The sequence below is a fragment of the Tyto alba genome, unplaced genomic scaffold (genome assembly GCF_018691265.1).
Source record: "Tyto alba isolate M040663 unplaced genomic scaffold, T.alba_DEE_v4.0 Super-Scaffold_14, whole genome shotgun sequence".
Taxonomy (NCBI): domain Eukaryota; kingdom Metazoa; phylum Chordata; class Aves; order Strigiformes; family Tytonidae; genus Tyto; species Tyto alba.
Genome location: NW_024881276.1, coordinates 56,201,532 through 56,223,569, shown reverse-complemented (window position 1 = coordinate 56,223,569; position 22,038 = coordinate 56,201,532). Strand labels below are relative to the sequence as shown.

The 22,038-nt window shown below is 44.0% G+C and overlaps 1 protein-coding gene across 7 annotated transcripts in view; it reads left to right on the top strand.

The window, feature by feature from the left end:
- Positions 1-22,038, top strand: part of B4GALT4 (beta-1,4-galactosyltransferase 4) — a 40,408-nt gene that overhangs the window by 17,293 nt on the left and 1,077 nt on the right. For 4 of the 7 annotated variants that reach the window (XM_042788482.1, XM_033005179.2, XM_042788483.1 and 1 more), the window contains 5 exons: positions 7,767-8,244; positions 9,730-9,962; positions 13,433-13,620; positions 19,357-19,479; positions 21,904-22,008. In XM_042788482.1, coding sequence (XP_042644416.1) covers positions 7,977-8,244; positions 9,730-9,962; positions 13,433-13,620; positions 19,357-19,479; positions 21,904-22,008 — 917 coding nt within the window. In that variant the 5' untranslated portion in view covers positions 7,767-7,976. Of the gene's footprint in view, positions 1-1,439; positions 1,478-1,739; positions 1,795-7,159; positions 7,237-7,766; positions 8,245-9,729; positions 9,963-13,432; positions 13,621-19,356; positions 19,480-21,903; positions 22,009-22,038 lie in introns of those variants that run through there. The other 3 variants (XM_042788485.1, XM_042788484.1, XM_042788487.1) reach the window with 3 other exon arrangements.

Here is a 22,038-nt window from a genome sequence, read left to right as displayed (position 1 = left end):
AGCAAACTGGACATCCACAGGTCCATGGGCCATGGTGGAATGCACCCATGAGTATTGAGGGAGCTGGCTGATGTCATCGTGAGGCCACTCTTGATAATCTTTGATCGTGGTGACTGGGAGAAGCGCCTGAAGACTGGAGGAAAGCAAAGGTCACTGCTGTCTTCAGGAAGGGCGAGAAGTATGACCAAGGGAACTATAGGCTGGTCAGCTTCACCTTCATACCTTGAAAGGTGGTGGAACAGCTAATCCTAGAAGCCATTTCCAGGCACATAAAGGACAAGAAAATCATCAGGAGTGCTCAGCATGGATTCACCAAATGGGAGTCATGCTTGACCAACTTGATAAACTTCAACAATGAAATGACTGGCCTAGTGGACAAGGGGAATGTAGTAGATAGTGTCTACCTGGACTTCAGGAAGGCCTTTGCTCTGTCCTGTAAGATCCTGATAGACAGACTGTTGATATATGGGCTGGACAAGCAGACAGTGAGGTAGATTGAAAACTGGCTGAAGAGCCAGGCCCAGAAAGTGGTTATCAGTGGCACTGAAGTCTAGTTGGGAGTCCAGTAGCTAGTGGTGTCCCCCGGGGCAATACTGGGTCCGGTCCTGTTTAACTTCATCATTAAATGATCTGGATGATGGGGCAGAGGATGCCATCAGCAAGTTTGCAGACTGTACCGAATTGTGAAGAGTGGCAGATACGAGAGGGTTGTGCTGCCATCCAGAAGGAGGAGCAACCCCATGTACCGTTACATGCTGGGGACCACCCAGCTGGAAGGCAGCTTGGCAGAAAGACCTCGGGGTGGTGGCACCAAGTTGAATGTGAGCCAGCAATGTGCCCTTGCGGCAAATAAAGCCCGTGATATCCTGGGCTACGTTAGGTAAAGTATTGCCAGCAGGTTGAGGGACATAATCCTTCCCTTCTACTTGGCACTGGTGAGGCCACACCTGGAGTCCTATGTCCATTTCTGGGCTCCCCAGTACAAGAGAGATGGGCGTACTGCAGAGCACAACGAAAGGCCATGAAGATGACGAAGGGACTGGAGCACCTCTCCTGTGAGGAGAGGCTGAGAGGGCTGGGACTGTCCAGCCTGGAGAAGAGAACACTCAGGGAGGAACTTCCCAAGGTGTATAAATACCTGAAGGGAAGGTGCAAAGAGGACAGAGCCAGGCTCTTTTCAGTGGTGCCCAGTGACAGGACCAGAAGCAATGGGCACAACTGAAACACGGGAGATTCCCTCTGAACATCAGGAAACACTTACTGTGGGGATCTCTGAGCCGTGGCACAGCTTGCCCTGGGAAACTGTGGAGTCTTCATCTTTGGAGATCCCAAAAGCCATCTGGACATGATCATAGGCAACTGGCTCTGAGTGGCTCTGCTCCAGCAAGGGTGTTGGACCAGGTGACCTCCAGAGGTCCCTTCTAACCTCAACAATTCTGTGATTGTGATTTGCATATTGTCAACTTGTACTTAATTGGTAAGGGTTTAATTTTATCTAACTGAAAGTTATGAAGTGCAAAGCATCGGCTCCATTATTTCATGTGAATTGCAGAATGACTGTTGAGCTTTATTAAGGCTGAAGTAGATTCTGCATGACTGTTCTAGTCAGTATTTTATTAAGGCTATTCCATTAATAATGATTTTATGGTTGTGTTACAACTCTGGCTTTTATACTACTTATCCAAGTGTGGCTTTTTAACAGCAGGCCCAGGGCCTAACATTTTTTTTTTCTTTAACAGGGCCCAAACTCTAGTGTTCTTGACTCTGAGTCAGCTGCCTAATTTAGCCACCCAGGTATTTTAAGCTTGCTGGTGAAAGATCACTTTTTCAAATGAAGAGTACTTTGAGTGACCTGGTAAAGCAACACCCTCCAGAGGGGCAATGATCAAGTTTTGATTCTCTGATTGGCAAGTTTGTATCGAGGTTTAACCTCATGCTTTTCTTTTATTTCCAGTTACTGTCCTCTTAAATGCCAGCTCTTCACTGTGTTTCTCGGTCACCTTCATAAGGGTGCAGTTCTTCATTGTTTGTTAGTAGAATCAGATATGACTTTCTATACACACACCGTTCTTGTCTTGGGGGGGAACCCCACCAACTAATACCTTTTAACCAATGAAGTAATAATGAAAGGTAAATTGGTGGGTAAACTGATCTGTATTTTTCCATTTAAAATACCCCAAATATCTCCGTGCTTTCCACATTGTGAAATATATACTGTATTCTCCATAGAAAACATGAAAATACCAAAGCGCAAGTTGATGAAAGATGAATTATGCCCTTCTGCATGTGTGTTGTGATGAGCTGAAAATGACTAATTGTTGGGATCATGCATGCATATTTATGCCGTTCTGTTGAAGTGCTCAAGTATATTTTAAGCAATAGCAATGTTCTGTCACTGCCATAGAACTTAGTGGAGATGTGGTTTTAGTTATCGTGGGAAATAATTCACACTGACAGTAGTGTGGTCTGAGTATTTGTCAGAGGCAAGTACTGTGAACTTTTAGTAATATCTGCTTATAAAGGAATCTCACAAAGCTGTTAAATTGATATGTGTGAGATTTCACCTAACTGAATAGGAGGGGAAGAGGATAGAAATAAGGCTGGTGCAATAAGTTCAAATTTAAGTTCATAATTTAATATCCTTGTACCTTAGCAATGTTATACTTCTGTGCTCTTCCTGATATTTAAAAAAAAAAGTATTTCAGAAGCTTGTTCGTCTGACTGTCAGTTGCTTTCTGTTGTTTCATTATGTCTTTTTCCATGGATAGTTAACTTATAATTTTTCATTTTATTTGTGGAAAAAAATATTTTCTTATGCGGGACAGCCCATTTGCACTAGTCTGTGCAACTGTCTTAACTTTTTTTTTACGTATACAGTCCACTTCAGATAAAACGGGAGGCTATGATTTTAATATACTGTTTTTTTAGCAAACACCTGTTGATAGTCATTCCCTGCACATTAAATTCAGTATCTTAACTTTATGTTGTCCTTTTCAGCCCAGGTTAATCTGGAGCACATTTGGATTGGCGGGTGGTGAAGGAAATTCCTTCTTCATGCATGCACTTTGTGCAGCGATACTCTTGGTTTATTTTGGAGAGATTACCCCCCCCTTGGGGAAAGTGCTTCACCTGCTGAACGCTGCACAGTAATTGGGAGGTTATGAAAGGCAGCGATTTAGATTATTCCATAGAAGCTTGCAAGTAGAGTTTAGATGAGCAAGTTACAAGGTCCTTGGTTTAATAATTACAGGCTAACATTACCCGTGGGGGTCCACAGTGTTTACTGTTCTCAGGTGGTTCATACAACTTCTCACTGATTTCCCGTATGCAACTATCGCAGAGTATAAACTGGCAGGGGGTGGTGGACTTTTTCTCTTTTATTTGAATCCCTATTGTTTCAGTGATGATATATGGTGGGGTAATAGGGTGAAGCATTTTGGTCCCTTATTTCCTCAGTTGCTGCAGCTGTGAGTCGGCGGCCTAAGCAACTGAGCTGAAATTTGAACAAAGCTGTGGTTCAGAATCACTTTTGTCCTACAAAAGTCTTCCCCTGGTATGACAGTTAATGACAGCTAACTAGGAAGTAATGCTGGGCTGAAAGGCATGCGCTGATGTTTCATCTAGGGATAATAAAAAAAAAAATTTTTCCTGTTTACTGTTCATTAGTCGAGCTAAAAACTGGAACTATTTAACTCAAATTGTATCAGTATATTTCTGCTGTCACTTCTTAGGGCACCTAAGGCTGCTAATTTATATTTTTATGGCATGTCTGCTAGCAAGACTCAGAAAAATGTAAGTAGTAAAATTAATTACTGAAACAATACATTCATTGAAAATCCCAGCATTTTTGTCTTCCATTCATGTAGTTTTCCCATTTAATTTCCTTCTACTTACTCTTATTTTCCTGTTTAGTTAGGGGGTGTCCTGGTTTTGGCTGGGATAGAGCTTTTCTTCCACACCTGTTCTGGAGACTGAATTGAGACTCGAGAAACATGGGGAGATTTTTAACTGGGTTTAATCCATTTTCTGCTGAGTCCACTTCAAACTTATTGATTAATTTTTCTGAACTGTGAAACAGGAATTACTCTCATCTATTTTCCTGGGCAAACTGGAGTGTCCTGTTTGCTGGAAAGCAAATCCCACTGTCCCTGTGCTTGTTCTCTCTCTCCTTAATTGACACTTTCCTCTTCCCTCTTTTCCCGTTGCTTTTTCATATCTTAGTCCCCTCGCCCCCACCTGCCCGCATTCCCAGCAGTGTTTTGTATATTGTTTCAGTACTTCAGCTATAGCCTACAGCTGTTGTGAGGAAAAGCAGAATAAAGACTATTGGATTAAATAGGATTGGTTATTGACAGCAACTGCAGGAGTACTTTTCAGGACAAAAAAGTGGTAAAAAACCAAACTAGTATTTGGGGCTTATGGAGATTCTGATCTTTCAGGACCATAGAGTTAACAACTGTAGTCAGTCTTCGTATGGAAAACAGTGGTGTAAGGCGTCCATGTCAACCTTTGATTTTAAAATATGTAGGACTACCACACTTTTAAAAAAGATGATTAAGCTTTGGTAGAACAGACCTGTCAGATCTCTCCCTTGAGGGTTAGAAGCTGGAGAATCCCATTCCATCGCGGCCATCTCCCTCATCTCTCTGGATTAATGAGTTCTGTTCTGAATACCACCAAGGCTGTGTTAGGACAGTTGTTCACAAAACCCAGAACCAGTCGGAAAGTTACCAGGTCAAAATAAGGTTTGGGGGTCCTTTTGAGGGGAAAAGTAAGGGGGATGAATCCTTGCTGTTCTTAGATTGATCTCCAAGCTTTGGGATATCTACTATTAATCACGTTTAATATCTCCATCTGGTTGCGTTCCAGTCCAGATTTGTTTGTAATACTCAAGAGAAAGTTGTTGAGCACTGCAGAAAGACTTCAGAATTGATTTTTACAGTGGTGGTGGTAGCCCCTCCAGCCCTCAGTCAGCGGGTGCCGTACCCTGTGCTGTAAGTAACAAAGGTGGTGTGGCAGGTACCGGGAGGAGGATCAGGCTGCCGGGTGAGCTGGTGCAGACAGGATCACGCGCATGCTGCTCAGGGTTAGCATTGTCTGGCTTCTGTAGCAGACTCAGAAAGCGTGCCCCAAAATACTTGGTGTGGTCTGCTTCTCGGCTGTGGGTGGTAGTTCTGAGACATTCCTATTTCCTATGTGTATTTTTAATATGAGACTGTACTGGGCCTGCTGGAGGGGTGGTGGTACGTGGCATGATGTTGAGGCTGAATGTTGCTTGTCACAGGGTTGTGGTGAAAGGAGTGGTGTTTGCAGAAACGTGGCTTGTTGGGGTTGCTGTCAGCAGTGAGGGCAGTGTGCTCTTCCAGGGGTATGTGAGACCTCTGCCATCTAGTTCTGTAGTAAGAATTCACTGAACAGCTCTAGTTCGGTCTTCTGTTGTCAGTGTTGGCTGTATAGGAGAAAGAAGTGATGGAGATACGGTTTTACTCCAGTTTGTAAGTAAATACATCAAGGAGGTGTGCTGAGTGTGAAGATTTTTATAACTGAGGGGTGAGATTTGTTTGCATTTGGATCTGAAGTTTCTATTCTGTTGGATAGTGCAGTAGCTGGATACTGTTTTACTCCTCTTAGCATTATAAAATTAATTACCTGCAGAAACAAGTAGTTGAGCTTATTGTATCTGTGAAGTATGTAACTGACTGCACCTCAAAGCTGCTTTCCAGTTTTTTGTTACAAGCTGACGGTATGGAAATAGTGTGTGCTCTCATCATGCAGCTTAGATTTGCTGATTCTTTTGATGATTTTTTTTTTTTTCTTTCAGATGTATGTAGCTGTCCTGAACTGTGTAGATTTCCTTATTTTCTAGGTCAGTTGGATGTTAGGTGTTGCTCTGTGGCTGGTGCTTTCTTTCCTGTTCTGGTGACAGAGCTACTGGGCATCAACAGAAGAAAAAATAGTTCTGTTCATTCTCAGGTTTCATTTGGAGAGTAGTAGAGGCCCATGCTGTCAATACCTTACAGGCTATTCTCATGATTTTCCATGTGGAAAATCAGGGGAAGGGATGTAAATGAGACCACTAAGCTAATCTTTCTGTGTCTTTTAAAACAATGAGGCAGACACCCATGCGGTCTCCAGTGTAATTTAACTAAGAACAGAAAGAATTAATTGGAAAATGTGGTCTCAAGGGCCAGTAGACAAGGAGGGGAGGACTAAAAGGAACTCAAGCTTCCCTTGTTTGTTTCAATTACTCTGTCCTCGTGTTCCTGAAGACCAGATGGGGACTGCCCCCCACCCCAGCAAAACCCCTCAAAAACCTGTGGTTATTTGTATGACTACATGCCTTTTTTTTATTATTTCTTGAGAACCCCTCCCTCTCCTCTTTTTTTTTTTTTCCCACATTTTTTTTTTTATTATTTTTTCCCCTCCTTTCCTTGTAAGTAATATTCTCTTCTCCAGTGTAGCCTCTTCTTTTTTGTGCTCTTCTCTGCGGTTGAAGTGGATGTGGAGACGTGTAGGCGGTAAGGTCACTGAAAACTTCCTTCTCATCCTTCGAGCAGCTCTGTGTGTTGCCCGCGGATGGAGAGAGCAGGTTAGCTGCTCTGTGTAGTGCCTGCCGGGAGGGACAGCAGCTGGTCATTTCCAGCAAACCCCGAGAAGCTCAGACACTACATTGAGTAATTCATCTTGTCAGTCCTAGGTCTGGCTCCCACATACACCTCTATAAATCAGCAAACTTTTCCAGAAAACACCTGGGCTAAACAAGTGGAAATGTAGAGTTTACTGTATTCCTTCTACTTGTAATATGTCTCCAGGGTCTCATGTATATTTTGAAAGGCGGTATAAAATAACCTCCCATACTGTTGTGTTCCTTCTCTTTGATCCAGCCTGTTTCATGTGCATTGTCTTTAATCACTGCCTTTGTTTCACTTAGCCTCAGTCCTTGTTCTTCTCACAGGTGGCAGTTTTCCATATCAAAGCTCTCTTATTAAAATTTCATCATCTCTCTGCTGTGAGATGATAGTAACTGACAAAAGTATTAGCGTGGTAACTTGATAGTGTGGTAGAAGTGAAAGGCTGTATGAAAATGGAGCTCTTGAAAGAGAGCAGGAAACAAAACAAAAGATTGGATCCTCACAGACCTACCACTGCAAGACCTGAACCGTTCCCTTGAAAAGCAGGAAGATTTGCCTCCCGTGGCAGCATGTGAGAGGGGAATACTGGGCAAAGACCCACAGGGTAGTACTGGCAGGCAGCAGACACGGAGGAATGCTTTCTGATGTCAGTCAACCATTGTGGGGTTCACACTGTGTTGTGTAGAGCAACGTAGCATCAATAGTACTCTCTTTCAGAAGAAAACAGTTTAATTCTGCAGAGACTCATGTAGTGTTCATTTTGGTGGGGGGACCTAACTTTACTCATAGCACAGTCTGTTGCTTTACAGCTGTTGTTATTTTTGACAGGAACAGAAGTAGTAAAGCCTGTGTATTGCCAGGCACTGTACACAGACATAACATGAGGCAGTGGTTGCACTTTCTGCGCTGGAGGAAAAAGAAAAAGCCTGGGATTAGAGAACAAAGCAGGAAAGTGACTTGCCTAAAATTATGCAGCTGATTTGTGGCTGATCTAGGAGCAAAGCTTAGAGTCTTAGTTTCTGACGAGTAGTCCTTTCCTGTTTTCTCATAAGCTGTTTTCATGAAGTCTGTGAAGGTACAGTGGAGAATGGTAGAAACTAACTCCTTCCTTTTTTTTTTTCCTCTTTTGTCCAGGTTAAGTCATGTTTTCTGACATTTGAACAGCAAACAGCATCATGGCTCCGTGAATTGCAAAACCACAGGAAGTGTGGCAGCCCTCCCTACCTCCAGCTTTCCTTCCTTACTGTGACATCCTTCTCAGGACCCTTGGTTTCATCCCTGCTGGCTGTGCAGTGGCCAGCCTCGGCATCAGCAGAGGAAGCAGGTTGCGGATCAGGGAGAGCCATGGCCGTGAGCTTGTATGTCTTTCACCTCTTCTATAAGTTCAAAGTGTTGGTGCTTGTCACTCTCAGTTTGATGGTGCTGTGGGCCACATTCAGTTACTTTGTGGACTCCAGACAGGAAATTTCTAAAGCTAAGAGCATGGTAGAGCATTTCAGAAAGGTAACTAGCGTGGAAGATGGTCAAAAGGAAGAGAAGATGGAATCAATTGCAAATGTTCCCACAGTGAAGTCGTTTCAGGATCACTGCCCAGCTCTGTCTCCATACCTGCGTAAGTGGTGGTGCTTTCCTTTTTAAGAAGTTATGTCTGCTTTGGTACTGCTGACTGGGTTTTCTTCTTAGCTGTTTCAGTTAGACACTTTTCCTGTGAAACAGATACAACACAACCAGTTGCAATAAGCACTTCTGGGTGAAGAAGTGACTTGTGGCACAGCGTGCCTGTGCTGGGTCTGGCTGGGATAGCAACCTGTGTGGTACTGTGCTTTGCGTTTGTGGCTACAGCAGCTTTGGTGAGTTGGCTGCTGCTGGACAGTGTTCGCACACTGTTGAGGCTTTGTGTTTCTCTCCTGATCCCCTGAACTCTGGTAGGCTGGGAGTGGGCAAGAGGTTGGGAGTGGACACAGCTGGGACAGCTGACCCCACCTGACCGAAGGGATATTCCATACCCATCAGCAATAAAAGCTCAGGGAAAGGAGGAGTGGGGGGAGTTCATGGTTGCAGTGCTTGTCCTCCCACCAGCTGCTGTATGTGCTGAAGCCCTGCTTCCCAGGACATGGCTGGGCATCTGCCTGCCAATGGGAAGTAATGAGTGAATTATTTTTTTTGCCTTGCTTGCACCTGTAGCTTTTTTTTTTTTTTTAAATTAAACTATCTTAACCAGAAGTCTTTTCACCTTTCTTCAATGTTTTGCCTTTTTGTTATTAGATGTACTTTTTGTCTCTCTATCTTGACAATTGAAGAACTTCACAGCTGCATTAGGGTTATCACTGCTTATGCTGAATGTTCAAATATGTGACTGGCCATTTTTAGTCCACTTTTTTTTTGGTCTTGGTATTGCTAACAGCACCAGGCTTCTTTGCAGGATCATGTCATTTGTCTTCTTCCTCTTCCTTTTTGTGAACGTGGTTAGGGATTTGTCTGGGAAACTGGATTCTTGCCTGATGTTGTCAAAAAAAGCTGCTGTCTAGCTGTGCACCCCTCAAGATGTATTCGTTTAAGTAAACACACAGTGGCTGTAGCTGTCACAGATGACAGCTTTTTCATGGGTTTGCTGAGTCCGGAGGGGCTGAAATGATAGATCAGTGTAAGAGAAGTGATGAAAATTTCATTTGGCTACAGAGAACCTTGGTATGTTTTAGTTTACAAATTTATAACCTTAAGGCTCTCTGATGCTTTTGTTCTTATGACTTCTCATGGCCACAGTCTTGTGTCGCTTTCCACTTCTCTCCCCTCTGCTTTGCTGTGGTGCCTGTTTCTGGCCAATCTTTCTGCAGTAGGGTGGAACTTCTCTTGATTTTTTTTTTTTTTTTTAATCATCACTACTCTATAATCAGTTTAAGCAACTAAACACTTGATACCCTCTCTTTTCACTGCCTGCATAATATCCTTGTAGCACTACTTTTCTCTTGGAAAGTCAGGGAAAACAGCTGAGGCTTGAACCTGGTTTTCTTATGCTGGTTACAGAGTGCCTCATTAAGTGACTGAACTAGACACAACCAGAGCAAACTCAGGAAAGCTGCTTGTGCTTCTCCTACAGGAGGTGCCAGCAAACTCACCTTCAAAGCATCTCTCACGCTAGACGAGGTGCAAAAGGAGAACCCTCAGGTAGCCAAAGGGCGGTATCACCCTACGGAGTGCTCAGCGCTGCAGCACGTGGCCATCCTCATCCCACATCGCAATCGAGAGAAGCATCTGCTGTACCTCCTGGAGCACCTCCACCCCTTCCTACAAAGGCAGCAGCTAGACTACGGCATCTACGTTATTCACCAGGTGAGGTACCTGTGCAGAGATGTGTTTGGGGGGGGGGGGGGATGGTGTCAGTGCTCTGTAGTCTGAGGACAGGCGTGCTGCTGCCTCTGCTGTCTCACATTAGTCCCCCAAGCCTGCTTCGAACGCTTCCACTCGTTGAGGGTGCGTGCAGCCATTGCTGGTGGCACCACAGGATCTCAGCTGCCGTTAGCAAAGCTGCGAGGGATTAACCAACTGGTTAATACCATTTCCCAGTTTAAGTAACCTACTATTTCTGAGTTAGTGTTCAAGGTGTAAGCATCTTTTGCATTCCTAAGGCAACTCACTTCTCTTGCAGTGTGCACACACGTAACCAGGCTGACACGTTTTCTGTCTTTTGAGTTGTTTGGATTGAAGGCCTCAGTTTGTATCTAGCTCATCTCTCCCATCTGCCTGCTGGCTGTCGTGCTTAGTAAGCTGTGTGTATCATGTGGTTGTACATACTTCTGCTGTCTCAAACTAAACATAACAGTTACTAGTTGTAGGTACTTTACTTGCCAAGCAAGGGCCATGGGAAGAAGTCGTGGAAGAGCACTTGGCTCCTGAAAGTTTTATTAATTTTATTATTTGCATTTTTTTCTAGCTCTGAGAGCAGAGCAGCTAAAATTTGATCATACGTCCGTGTGTCATCTTGGCTTTCATCTAAGGTGCTTATGTTCTAGTCGTGTGAGCTAAAAGCAGTATAGATTTCTCTTTTGCAATATGTTGTCTTTTTCTTGATCTTTTACTGTGTTTGCTTTCTTTTACTATCATTTACTTACATGTTCTGCTTTGGCTCTAAACAGATTTTTTTCAGAGTAGGAGAAAAAGGGGATAAATATAGTTTCTTTTCCCTTCTGTTTAAAGAGACTAAAGTCAATTAACCAGTACGAGGCAGTGCATTCTAGGTGAAAGCTTACTCTTTTGCTCAGTGGCACAGCAGAACAGCAGCAAGAGTCATGGCAAGATATATACTTTCATTTGGAACAGACTGTTCTTTCATTGTTTAGAGTCATTGTGTGGCCCAGAGAGTAGAAAAACAGGCTTTTTTTCTTCATTAGTATGTACTGTAACCATACATATAATGGCTCACTCCAGCTAGCAAGCAATGGGTAGCAATAAATCATTGGGAGAATGGGCTTATGTTCTTTATTTAAATATGTGAGGTGGAGAACAGCTGTTGTCATGTTAGCAAAAAGTAATACAGAAGTATGAAAGTGCTGCTCACATCAAACAAAGTCAAGTCTGGACTTGTTCTATCAGAGTTTTACATGGAAGATTGGAAGCTTTTGCTTAGCCTTTCCATGTAGATAGGTATGCCCAAAGGCTGGCAAGTGGGTCTAACAAAACTCTTTTACGACGAATCCATTTTCACTCTCCATTTTTGATGTCATTAGTTGTTTTAAGTATCTTTTGAGGAAGGGAATAGGTAAAACCAGGGTTTAACTATTAAAATACACAGAGTTTACTTTGGAGGAAGATTAAGAAATGGGCCTTTTATATTTTTCTCTGTAAGCCATTGAAGGGCATATGCCAGATCTCTTCATGGCCTACTTGTAGCATCTTGAAAATCACATTTCTCTGCACAAATATGTGCATACATGAATGCAATGCTGAAAAAAAAATTAGTTTATAATCCCTAAAGGGTGAATAACTTCTTTCTCAACCTAAGTTAGTAGTGTGGTCAGTGTTCATCAAAGGAGGACAAGTCTCTCAGCAAGAAAAAATGGGAATAAACCTTGCTATTTGTTCAGCATGTTGGTCTCACATTGAAAATTACCCTTCCTGGAAAGCAATTTTAGCTTTTGTTCAGCTACCATCGTGCAGGAAGTGGGCTGTGGTGCCTGACTGCTGATGGGGGAGACGGAACTGCAGCAGACTGTAGATGCTGCTGCTGAACAGGCTGGGTTTGACACTCAATACAGGTTCTCCCCATGTTTTTTAGCAGTCATCTGAATTGTTCTGTTCACGGAATAACACTTATCTTCATCACTGGGAGAAGATTATCTGATGGATGTCTTCATATACAGGACACTTAGCCACACCAAAAAAAAAAAAAAAAAAAAATCAGAAATTTTACATCATAGATTTTGGGTGAATTATATCTAAATTTTTGTTGATAAATTCATTCCCTGACTGAGAATGGAAGCAACTGTTTATCCATTTTGTAATTTCTGAGTGGGCACTGAGCTGTAGTTCCATAACTGCAGGTATGAAGGCATAAATCCCGTAAATCGTCTTTGTGCAGGAACAGATGTCTGTTATTGATGGTGAACACGTTGCTGCTTCAGAGCAAAGCATTGCTTTTCAGAACAATAAAACATGCTTTGTATACAACTGCTTTTCCCTATAGCTAACCTGCTCTCAGTCTGGGGAGGCTGTCTTCTTTCTCATCTTCCATGGAGCCTCTTTCAGTCTAGGCACCTTCTAGCAAATGACCTCTTTCTCTTGAAAATTTCTTTTGTGTTCTTTCAAGTATGTCAGGTTCCTAGCTCTGGAAGATGACTGTCCTGTCAGTTTGTGGGAGCACAGGGCTTGGCCCTCTGACTCCCAGGGGGGAACTTGAGGCAATGCACCACCTTGTCCTCAAGGAGCAGAAAGCCTTCTACAGTCTGGCATGTGTGCACAGCCCCGTGAAAAATAAACAGCAAGATAAGCACACCTGTTGCTTCAGAGTGAATGGTGATGTGGAAAGCTTACAAAACTGTGAGCGGGGGTGTGTGTGTATGTATGCCTTAAAGATAAAAAAAATGGTATTTTTGAAAAGCAGAGACACGCTGACTTAAAGCAAACAACAAAGACTAGTAAAAGTCAAGTGGAGCTTTGTGCTAGGGGGAGTCCCTGTGCAGCATAATGATTAGATTATAGGTGGGAGTTAAAAATGAAGGCACCTGCTTTCTATTTCCCACTCTGCCACCTACTGTGTGACCTAAGGAAATACAGTGAACACTTTAAGCGTTGCTGTCCTCTAAACTGAGTGGGCAAGCATAAGTCATCTGTGGCAGGTGCTCTGACATCTATAATTAGTATGGCAGCAGCGTGTTTTTGAGTTTGGCTTTTTTTTCTTGCCCTTTTTAAAAAGCTTCCATAAGCCTTACTGACAGTAGTGGGAAGTGCCAGTTTCTAAACTGTTTACCGATACCTCTTTCATTATGTAGCCTGGTGGGAACGCCAGGACAGGAGCAGCAATAGCAGTGAAATTGTATCATGCAGCACGCATACTTCTGTTGTGCGTGTAGACTGGGAATGTAGATTCTCCTGGCCCTGGATGTTTGCTCATGACAAGTAGAGACTGAAAAACCACTTTGCATCCTTGGCCCCTCTGATGCCGTACCCAGTGGTGTTACTGCTGTAAAGGCTGTGACGCGCGAATGCGGTTGTGAACTACAAGCTCAGAACAAATGCCCGGTTGCAGCTCTGGTTCAAAAGGTTTGACACCTTCTTCAGAGGTTTTTTTCCATTCTCTTCCACAGGCTGGCAACACCAAATTTAATCGAGCTAAACTGCTGAATGTAGGATACCTAGAGGCCCTAAAAGAAGCAAACTGGGACTGTTTCATTTTCCATGATGTGGATCTGGTGCCAGAAAATGACTTTAACATTTACATGTGTGACAGACAACCAAAGCACCTTGTAGTTGGCAGGAACAATACTGGATACAGGTAGGAAAACAGGAATGTGGAAAGAATACCAACTGGGAAATGCCATGTGACTGATAATGTTCTTCTTCCGATGGAGCTGTATGCTGGTATCTGTACTTCTTCCTGACACCAGATTTCTGGTGGTAACACTTTCGCCCCCCCTGGAGTGCCTTGTGGCAAAAGAGAACTGTATGGACATTCCTGAAGTCAGCCCTGTGGTCACCTGTAGCTGTCTGATCATTGCCATTGCTCTGGTTTCTGGTGCGAGGTAAAGGGTGTTCTGAGAGGAAAGCAACGTGCCAGAGGTTGTGCAGAGACCTCCCGTCAAAGCTAGAAATGCATTTGCACTCTCCTGGTCCTGTGATTTGAGGGTATGATCTTACTATAATAAAACTTGCTACTTACCTTTTATTGTTGAAGAGGTAACGTCTGATAGTGAGAGCTCCAGTGTGAGAATTCGCCAAAGGGATGGGGATGTCCTTTAATTATTTGGCTGGGCAGTGTCTAATACAGGGTCATTCTGATTTTTAAATGGGTCCCCTCAGTGCTAGTGTGGTATAAATAATTTAAAGTGAGAAGTCAGGTTCAGTCCACCTTGAAGAAAAAAGGCTTCTGAGCTCGGTGAATTTAGTGACTGGAGTGTTTTCACTGAATTTGTTTCTTTCAAGGTTCACCTCTTATGTCACTCTAAATATTAATTAGAAGTGGGCTTCTCAAAAGCTGATCTCAAAGTACTCTGAAGTAAAACTCCGCTTCAGTTCTGTGTTTCCTTTGTTAAATATATGACAAAGAGCTGGGGTGTGCAAATTCTTATACAGAATAATATTCTCTTTCCAGTCACTTAAGGAAAACTGGAACAAGTACAAATGAACGAGGCTCGTGACAGGCTTCTGGAGCACTGTAGAGAGAATGCTGAGGGCTACAGGATGGTCAGTGCACCAAAGCAACAAGCACTGCTTTAGCTAATTGACAGGCACGTGGAGTCCAGGCTAATAACACGGCACAAAGCTCGAGGTGTTTTACTTAACCTCCTGTGCCTTAATCACTGCAAGTGTTTTGCTTAGTTAAGTGTGCAGATGGATTTTTGCTTTTACTAGGGGATCTTCTTAGTATTAATTTCCTCAGACTTCTGTTTGTGGAAAGGAGCTGTTAGTTATAGATCAGCTTTAAGCTTTGGCTTTAAAGAGTATGAACAAAATGTTTTTGTTGTGAATACCTTGCACCAGTATTCGCTAGGATACTGGTGGTTTGAATTTGATTCATGCTGGTTTTTTGTGTCGCTGCCTCTGTTTACGCATCCATGAAGTGGGGGTAATAATGCTCTGCTCCAAGGGAATTCCTGGGTGCATCTGGAGGAATGCAGATCTTGAGCTCAGGAATGACACCTAAACTGAGCTGAGACCACAGGTCAAAAGCCCAGTTGGGTGACCTCAGTGTTTTGCTTAGACTGAGGTGAGCATACTGACATGTTGCTCAGATGAGGTTGAGAAAATGGAAGTCTTGTGTGTTCTGATTTCATACAAGATATCCTGGGCAGGAGTGTGGGGGTTTGGGGCTCTCCTGGGGCTGTTTGTTTGTTTGTTTTTCCTTCCAGGGGGATATCTTTTATGGTGATGCAGTAAGTGGTAATCTAAGCAGCCATGCTCCTTTTCAGAGCAAGTACCATATGTTTAGTTACATAAACTACAATTCAGTTTTAGATACTTAGGGCAGAGGTTTATATATTAAAACTTTGCGGGTTGGAAAACCTTTTTTATCTTAGCTATTTCGTTGAGACAAGCATAATGTCCTCTCCCAGTGACTGTTTCTATTGTATGGTTACTTCAGTCCAATTTTAAAAACCCCAAAGGAGCTGATGTTTTCTTGTCCTCAGGAAAGAGGTGGTTGAACACTGTTAGAGGTACGTTTTTGCAGATGATGTCACCTAGGAGCAAGAGATGCCTGGGCCCTGCTAGTTCTGCTCTGCCTGAGGGGGGTTGAGTGGGCAGCACTGTCCTGCTCACAGCTCTGGCTCCTTTGGTCTCTACCTCTCCAGTGGCATAGGGGAATGTTGGGGTGCATAAGCAAGTAGTGGGGTGCATATATGGATGTATGGGTGGGCAGTCAGTGCCCAAACCCTACCAGGCTGCTGGAACGTGGGGACACGGTACCATTGGTGACTGGCAGTGCAGCCTGGAAGCGTGGCTGGGGAGGACTCTTCTTGCTGTCGCTGTTTATGGGACCTCCTTGCTGTCCATTCCACCTGCTCGCTGCATTTCTTTAGAGCACCCACAGCAGAAGTCTCAAGAAAGTAATGAATAGTTAAAACTTGATAAGGCCTCCCCTACCTTATGGTTGGTCTCCTCTAGGAGAGGAGATAAAGGGGAGAGAGCAAGGGAGACTAAAAACTCCAGAGGTAGAAAAACCAGCAGATAGAGCATGAGAGATTGCATCTGCCTAGAACAATCCTTTTTTGAATGTTTATATAGATAACACCATCGTTTAGGAAGTATGCCACAGTCCCAGCAAATGACAGTTGAAGCTTTTTTTCAGACAACTGGAAGAAGCCTTATATATACAGGCCCTGGTCCTCATGGAAGACTTTAATTGTCCTGGTATCTGCTGGAAGGACAGCACAACAGGGCACAAGTAATCTAGGAGACTTTGGAAGTGAATTGATGATAACTTCCTGACACAGGTGATCCAAGCTGACAAAGGGAGGTGTTCTGCTGAACTTGGTACTTGCAAACAAGGAGGAACTGGTCAGGGATGTGAAGGTCGGCGACAAGGAGGGAAGGAGGCAAATAGCAGGTTCACAGCCCTAGGCTTCCTGTTCAGGGATCTGCTTGGAAGAATCACTTGGGAGTTGACCCTGGAGAGAGGAGAGGTTCAGGAGAGCTGGTAGATCTTCAGGGGTTGTCTCCTTCATGCTCAAGAATGGTATATTCCCATGTGCAGCAAGTCAAGCAAAGGTGGACTAAGGCCTGCATGGGTGAACAAGGAGCTCCTGAGAAAACTCAGACAGAAAAAGGAAGCATGAAAGAGGTGGAAGTAGCCAGGTGACTTGTGAGGACACACAAGATTCTGTCTGAGCATGCAGGGATAGGGTTAGGAAAACCAAAGCCCTGCTCTGGAGTTGTCTTGCAAACAACGTGAAGGGCGATGTGAAAGGCTTCTGTGGGTGCATCAGCTGCTGGGAAGAATAGGGAAAATGTTTACCTGCTCTGTGGCAGGGGACTTGGTGACAAAAGACAAGAAAAAGGCCAAAATGTTCAGTGCCTCCTCCGCCTTGGTCCATACTGGTAAGAATTGCCTTCAGGAATCTTGGTCATCTGATACCAGTGGAAAAGTCTGGACTTATGAGGATTGACCCCTGGTGGAGGAGGATCCAGTTAAGGAAAACTCAAACAAACTGGACATACGCCATAAAGCCATGTGACCTGATGGAATGTATCCACATCCTAAGGGAACTGGTTGCTGTTGTTGTGAGGCCATTCTGTTATCTTTGAAAGGTCATGATGGTTGGGGGAGGTTCCTGAAGACCGGAGGAAAACAATGTCACTCCTGTCTTCAGGACAGGCAAGAAGGAGGATTTGAGGAACTACAATCTGGTCACCCTCTTCTTTTAATCACTGGGAAGGTGATGAAGCAATTATGTTCACAAGTCATGCCTGACCAACTTGATAGCCTTTTCTGATTTGACTAGCTTGGTGGGTGAGAGAGGGGCTGTGGATAATGTTAATCTTGACTTAAAAGGGTTTTCAACACTGTCTCCCATAACATCTCCATTGACAAAGTGATAAAGTATGGACTAGCAAGTGGAGAGTAAGGTGGACTGAAAACTGGCAGAACTGCTGGGCTCAAAGTGTTCTGATCAGAGAAGCAAAGTCCAGCTGGAGGCCAGTCACTAGTGGTTTACTCCCAGAGTTTGATACTAGGGCTGGTACTAGTTAATATCTTCATTAGTAACCTGGCCAACGGGGCAGATTGCACCCTCAGAAGTTTTCAGAAGATAGACGTCTTAGAGGGGCGGTGGGTGTACCAAGGACTTTGTCAGGCTGGAGAATGTGGCCAACGGGAATCTAAAGAAGTTCGACAAAGGGAAATGCAGAGCCCTGTACCTGGCGAGGAGTAGCTCCACGTGCCAGTAGGTGCTGGAGGCCAGATTTCTGGAAAGCAGGTTTACAGTAGAGGCTCTGGGCCTGTAACGTTCCCTCGTGATAAAGGCCAGTAGCATCTCGGGCTGCGTTAGGAGGGGAGTTGCCAGCAGGCTGAGGGAGGTGATTGTTCCCTTCTACTCAGCACCACTGAGATGATACCTGGAGTGCTGTGTCCAGTTCTGGGTTCCCCAGCACAGTAAGAATGTGGACGTACTGGGGTGAGTCCAGAGAAGAGCCATGAAGATGATGAAGGGATTGCAGGATCTGGCATGTGAAGAGAGGCTGATTGTGCTGGGCCTGCTCAGCCGGGAGCAGGGAAGGCAGAGGGGGAGCTTGTCCCTGTGAAGGGAATAAAGGTGGCAGAGCCAGACCCTTCGCGGTGAAAGGCAAGAGGCAATGGGCACAAGCTGAAATACAGGAAATTCCATTTAAACGTATGAAAAATCTTTTTTTATTGTGTGTGTGTGTGGGGGGCAAATACTGGAACAGGCTGCCCACAGAGGTGGTGGAGTCTCCATCCTTGGAGGTGCTTAGGGCCCGAATGGACGTGGTCCTCAGCAACTTGCTCTAGCAGACCCTGCGCTGAGCAGAGGGACTGGACTATTTGATCTCCAGAGGCCCCTTCAACTTCCACAATTCTCCTGTGATGCTGTGACAGGAGCAAAAATCAGCCAGGAAAAACAGTCCAAGGGAGGCGGTGCGTGGTGGTTTTTTGTTTTTGTTGGGTTTTTTTGGTGGTTTTAAATTAGATTCATGGTAAGCCAGAAATAGTAATAAGCATTGCACCTTTGTGTTTCTGGCAGGTAAGCTGCCATAAGGGATACTTTGTAGCCCTGGCAACGTGTTCATCTGTTTGGATTCACATACATCTAGAAATCAAAATGCAGTCTGCAGCCACATGCACATCACCCATGACGTTGGCGGTGGCAGTGTAGTAGGGGCTGTGTTGTAGTACTTACCTGAAGGGTCAAGAAATAGGAGGGTATCATAAAAAACAATTAGCAAAATGGTATAAGAAGATAAATAAGCATGGTATTTACATACCTTTTTAAAGTAGATGTAGTTTCCATGACAAGGAAGGCAGAAGTTAGAAATTAATCTCCTTCAGAGCTGAGCTCCATTACATGAGGTTACTAAGTAACCTGGACTGTGCTTTACCTTGGAATTGGTCTGGCTGTATCCCCTAGCACATGCCCCCTTCCTGTGAGCTGATTTCATTCCAAGTTTTTCAGATTCAGCTCTAAGCTACACTAGTCGATGGCTTGCTAGCGTTGTTGTAAAGCTGCCGCTATAGTAGTGCATCGCTTTGTTCCTTTTCTGCTCATCAGACTCCTTGAGGTGAAGCGCCTTTTTGGCTGGCAAGGGGAATTGTATAAAGAGGGAGAGAAACTATTGAAGAAGGTTCTGTTCTCTCAGCTGGAGAGGTAACTTCTTTTTTTTTTTTTTAAAGCAAATCACCATCTTTTTCTGAAAAGATGAGTACAAGACCAGCGTCATGGCTTTGTGCACCCTTAACTCTGTGAAAGACAAGTCTAGATCCAGTTGCAGGATGATATTTTCATTGTTAGCAGAATGTGAATTCCTGAATTCTTCATTCTCTCTTCTTGTGTACTTCTAGGTTACGGTACAGGGGATATTTTGGAGGTGTAACTGCTTTAACAAGAGATCAGTTTTCCAAGGTGAATGGATTCTCTAACAACTACTGGGGCTGGGGTGGAGAAGATGACGACCTTCGAATCAGGTAAAAAATGATTAAAAAAAAAAAAAGGCTAAAGGGAAATGGATGTGAGAGGTAGAGGAATTAGTTTAAAAAAAAAAAATCAGTGTGACTTCACACCTTGCCTCCAAAGGTAGAATGCTACAGGAGCCTTCAATTTGAAACAGTATTGCAGTGGGGATTTGGAGTTGCAAGATGCAGTTCACAGAACTGCAAAGTTCACAGTCCCTATTTGCGAAGGTTAGGCATTGCTGGTTGGGTGTGGGTTTTGTTATGCTTTGGGGTTTATTTTCTTTTTGTTGGGTTGTTGTTGTGTTTGTTTTTTGGGTTTTTTTTTTTTTTTTTTTTCCCCCTCAGCCACACAGTATTTGTATTCTTGCTTGGAAATTGGTTAACCAAACAGAAATAATAAGATTGAAGTCTGGAGCATGATTTGCCAAAGAGACAAATGTATTGAGTTCCAATACTTTGCAGGAGCGTGGGAGTGTTTTGGTGGGTTTGGGTGTTTTTTGCATTCATTGACTACCATGATTTACTCCAAGCAGTGCTTAGTTTGTATGTGGGTGGTATTGATTATAGTTAAGATAGTAAGTTGAATTTTAGAAAGATTGCGTGTATAAGCATCTACCCTTTGCTCTTGTTAAAATTAGTTTTGCAGATGTGCATGTCAAAGTAGGAGAAACTTTTTAGTTTGAGAGGTTTAGTGGGGCAAAGAAGTCAACAAAACTTTTATATTGAGCTTCCTAAGCCCTTTGCCTAGGAAGAAGTCTCTAATCCTGCATTGCTGCTAGTGAAGGAAGTGGTGGGTGGGGGAAAACAATTGGGGGAAAAAAACACAACACCTCAAGCTCTGCTGGCAGAGCCTGTCAATTTGTAACTTAGGTATTACTCTGTCATTCTTAAGTGTTTGTCCTTTTCAGTTGCTTAAATATGCAAACAAACAGTTTGGGGACATAAAATTCATATCCGTGGTGGTAATAAATAATTACACCGGTGAAATCTAAAAGGCATGGATTTCTGTCCCTTCTTAATCACAACTTTTCTCCCCCTAGCTAGAGACACCAGCTTCTTCTCTGTGACCTCTTGGGAGCTGGTTTTGATAGTGGTAGGGGATGGCTTGGTACCATCTTATTCCCCAGCTTCCTGAGAAGCGTCACAGTTAATGAGTGAAGGAAGGTGACAGTGGTGCTCTTGCAAACGCTCCTGTGGGCAGCAGAGAACCAGCTGTGCAGCAGATCAGCAGGATCTACTGAGGGTCTCTGCAAGTGGTTGGAATCAAAAGCGATGCTTTTGATGCATGGCACCTCGTAACTTTGCAGCTGTTGGTGTGGAAACCAAATTGGGTGACCCAGAGTACGGGCTGCAACTGGACTTGGCTCATCCCATTCCTCTTGGGTGGGTCGTGGACTGGGCTGGTTACGGGGTTTGCAGTGGGTAGGGCAGGGGAAGCTTGCTGCCTTGGGGGGTGGTTGTACGGAGAGATCCTTGCGGCCTTCCTCAGCGAAGACTGCAGGTGGCAGCATCCCCTTCAGTATCTTCAAGAACTCAGGCTGGAGTGCTCTTAGGTCCTACTGGTTTGCCTCTGTGCTAAATGTGAGGGTCTCTTTTGGGGCCCCTTCCTAAGGTGTGCATCACAGATTTTTTCAGATTGTTTGTTGAACTTGTTTGATAATTTACCGCTACAAACAGGCATTAGAGATCTGTAAGTGGCTCAGATTCTTCAGTTCTTGGTTTCCTATTGCTCTTTCAGCTGCTGATGCGACTAGCAAAGACCTGGCCTATTCCCTAATTCCACTGTCATGAAGCTAACCCTTTTTTTTGCTGACAGCAAAATTGTTGTGCTCCACAGATATGTTTTAAGGCCAAAAGCTCCAAACAAGTGCCTGATGTCAGGCACTTAAATCCATGCACGGGGCGTAGTGCTTCTGGAACTGTTCTCAGAAATAAATTTTTTTTGTGTGTGTGAACAAATAAATTTTGCAGCTGTCTACCAACAACTGAAGAACACAAGGTTGTTTTGTTTTGTTCAAGTGGAGAGCTATCAAGTATAGGGGCTTTATTGCAGGAGTTAAGATAAACTTGTTGCTACAGACCCTGTAGGTTAATACAGGACAGTACAAACTATACCAGACAATGCTAATTTAAATGTACTCTGTTGTATAACGTGTGCTTAAAGCTCTGCACGACCTGTACTGCAGTAGCTACCTGCTTCTCTTCAAAATAAAGGGGCATCTGTCACCCTGCTGGACTGGTTCTCCAGAAATGCAACTCTAAGCCCCTCTTCTCTGGCAAAATGGGTTGTGGGGAGACATGCAGATGAGTTTCCTACAGTTCCCTATGCTTGCCTCCGTGGCATCTACATGAGATGAAGTCTCCAAATGTCGTTTTTTCCCCTCAAGAGCCCGTCTTTAGGTGGCGTCTTGCTCATGGCACTATGGCTTCTTCCAGGGTTGAGATGCAGAAGATGAAAGTGGTGAGGCCGTCGGCTGATGTAGCCAGGTACACGATGATCTTCCACAAACGAGACCATGGTAATGAGGAGAATGGAGAGAGGTGAGTCAAGAACAGTGTTCCAGCTTGCGT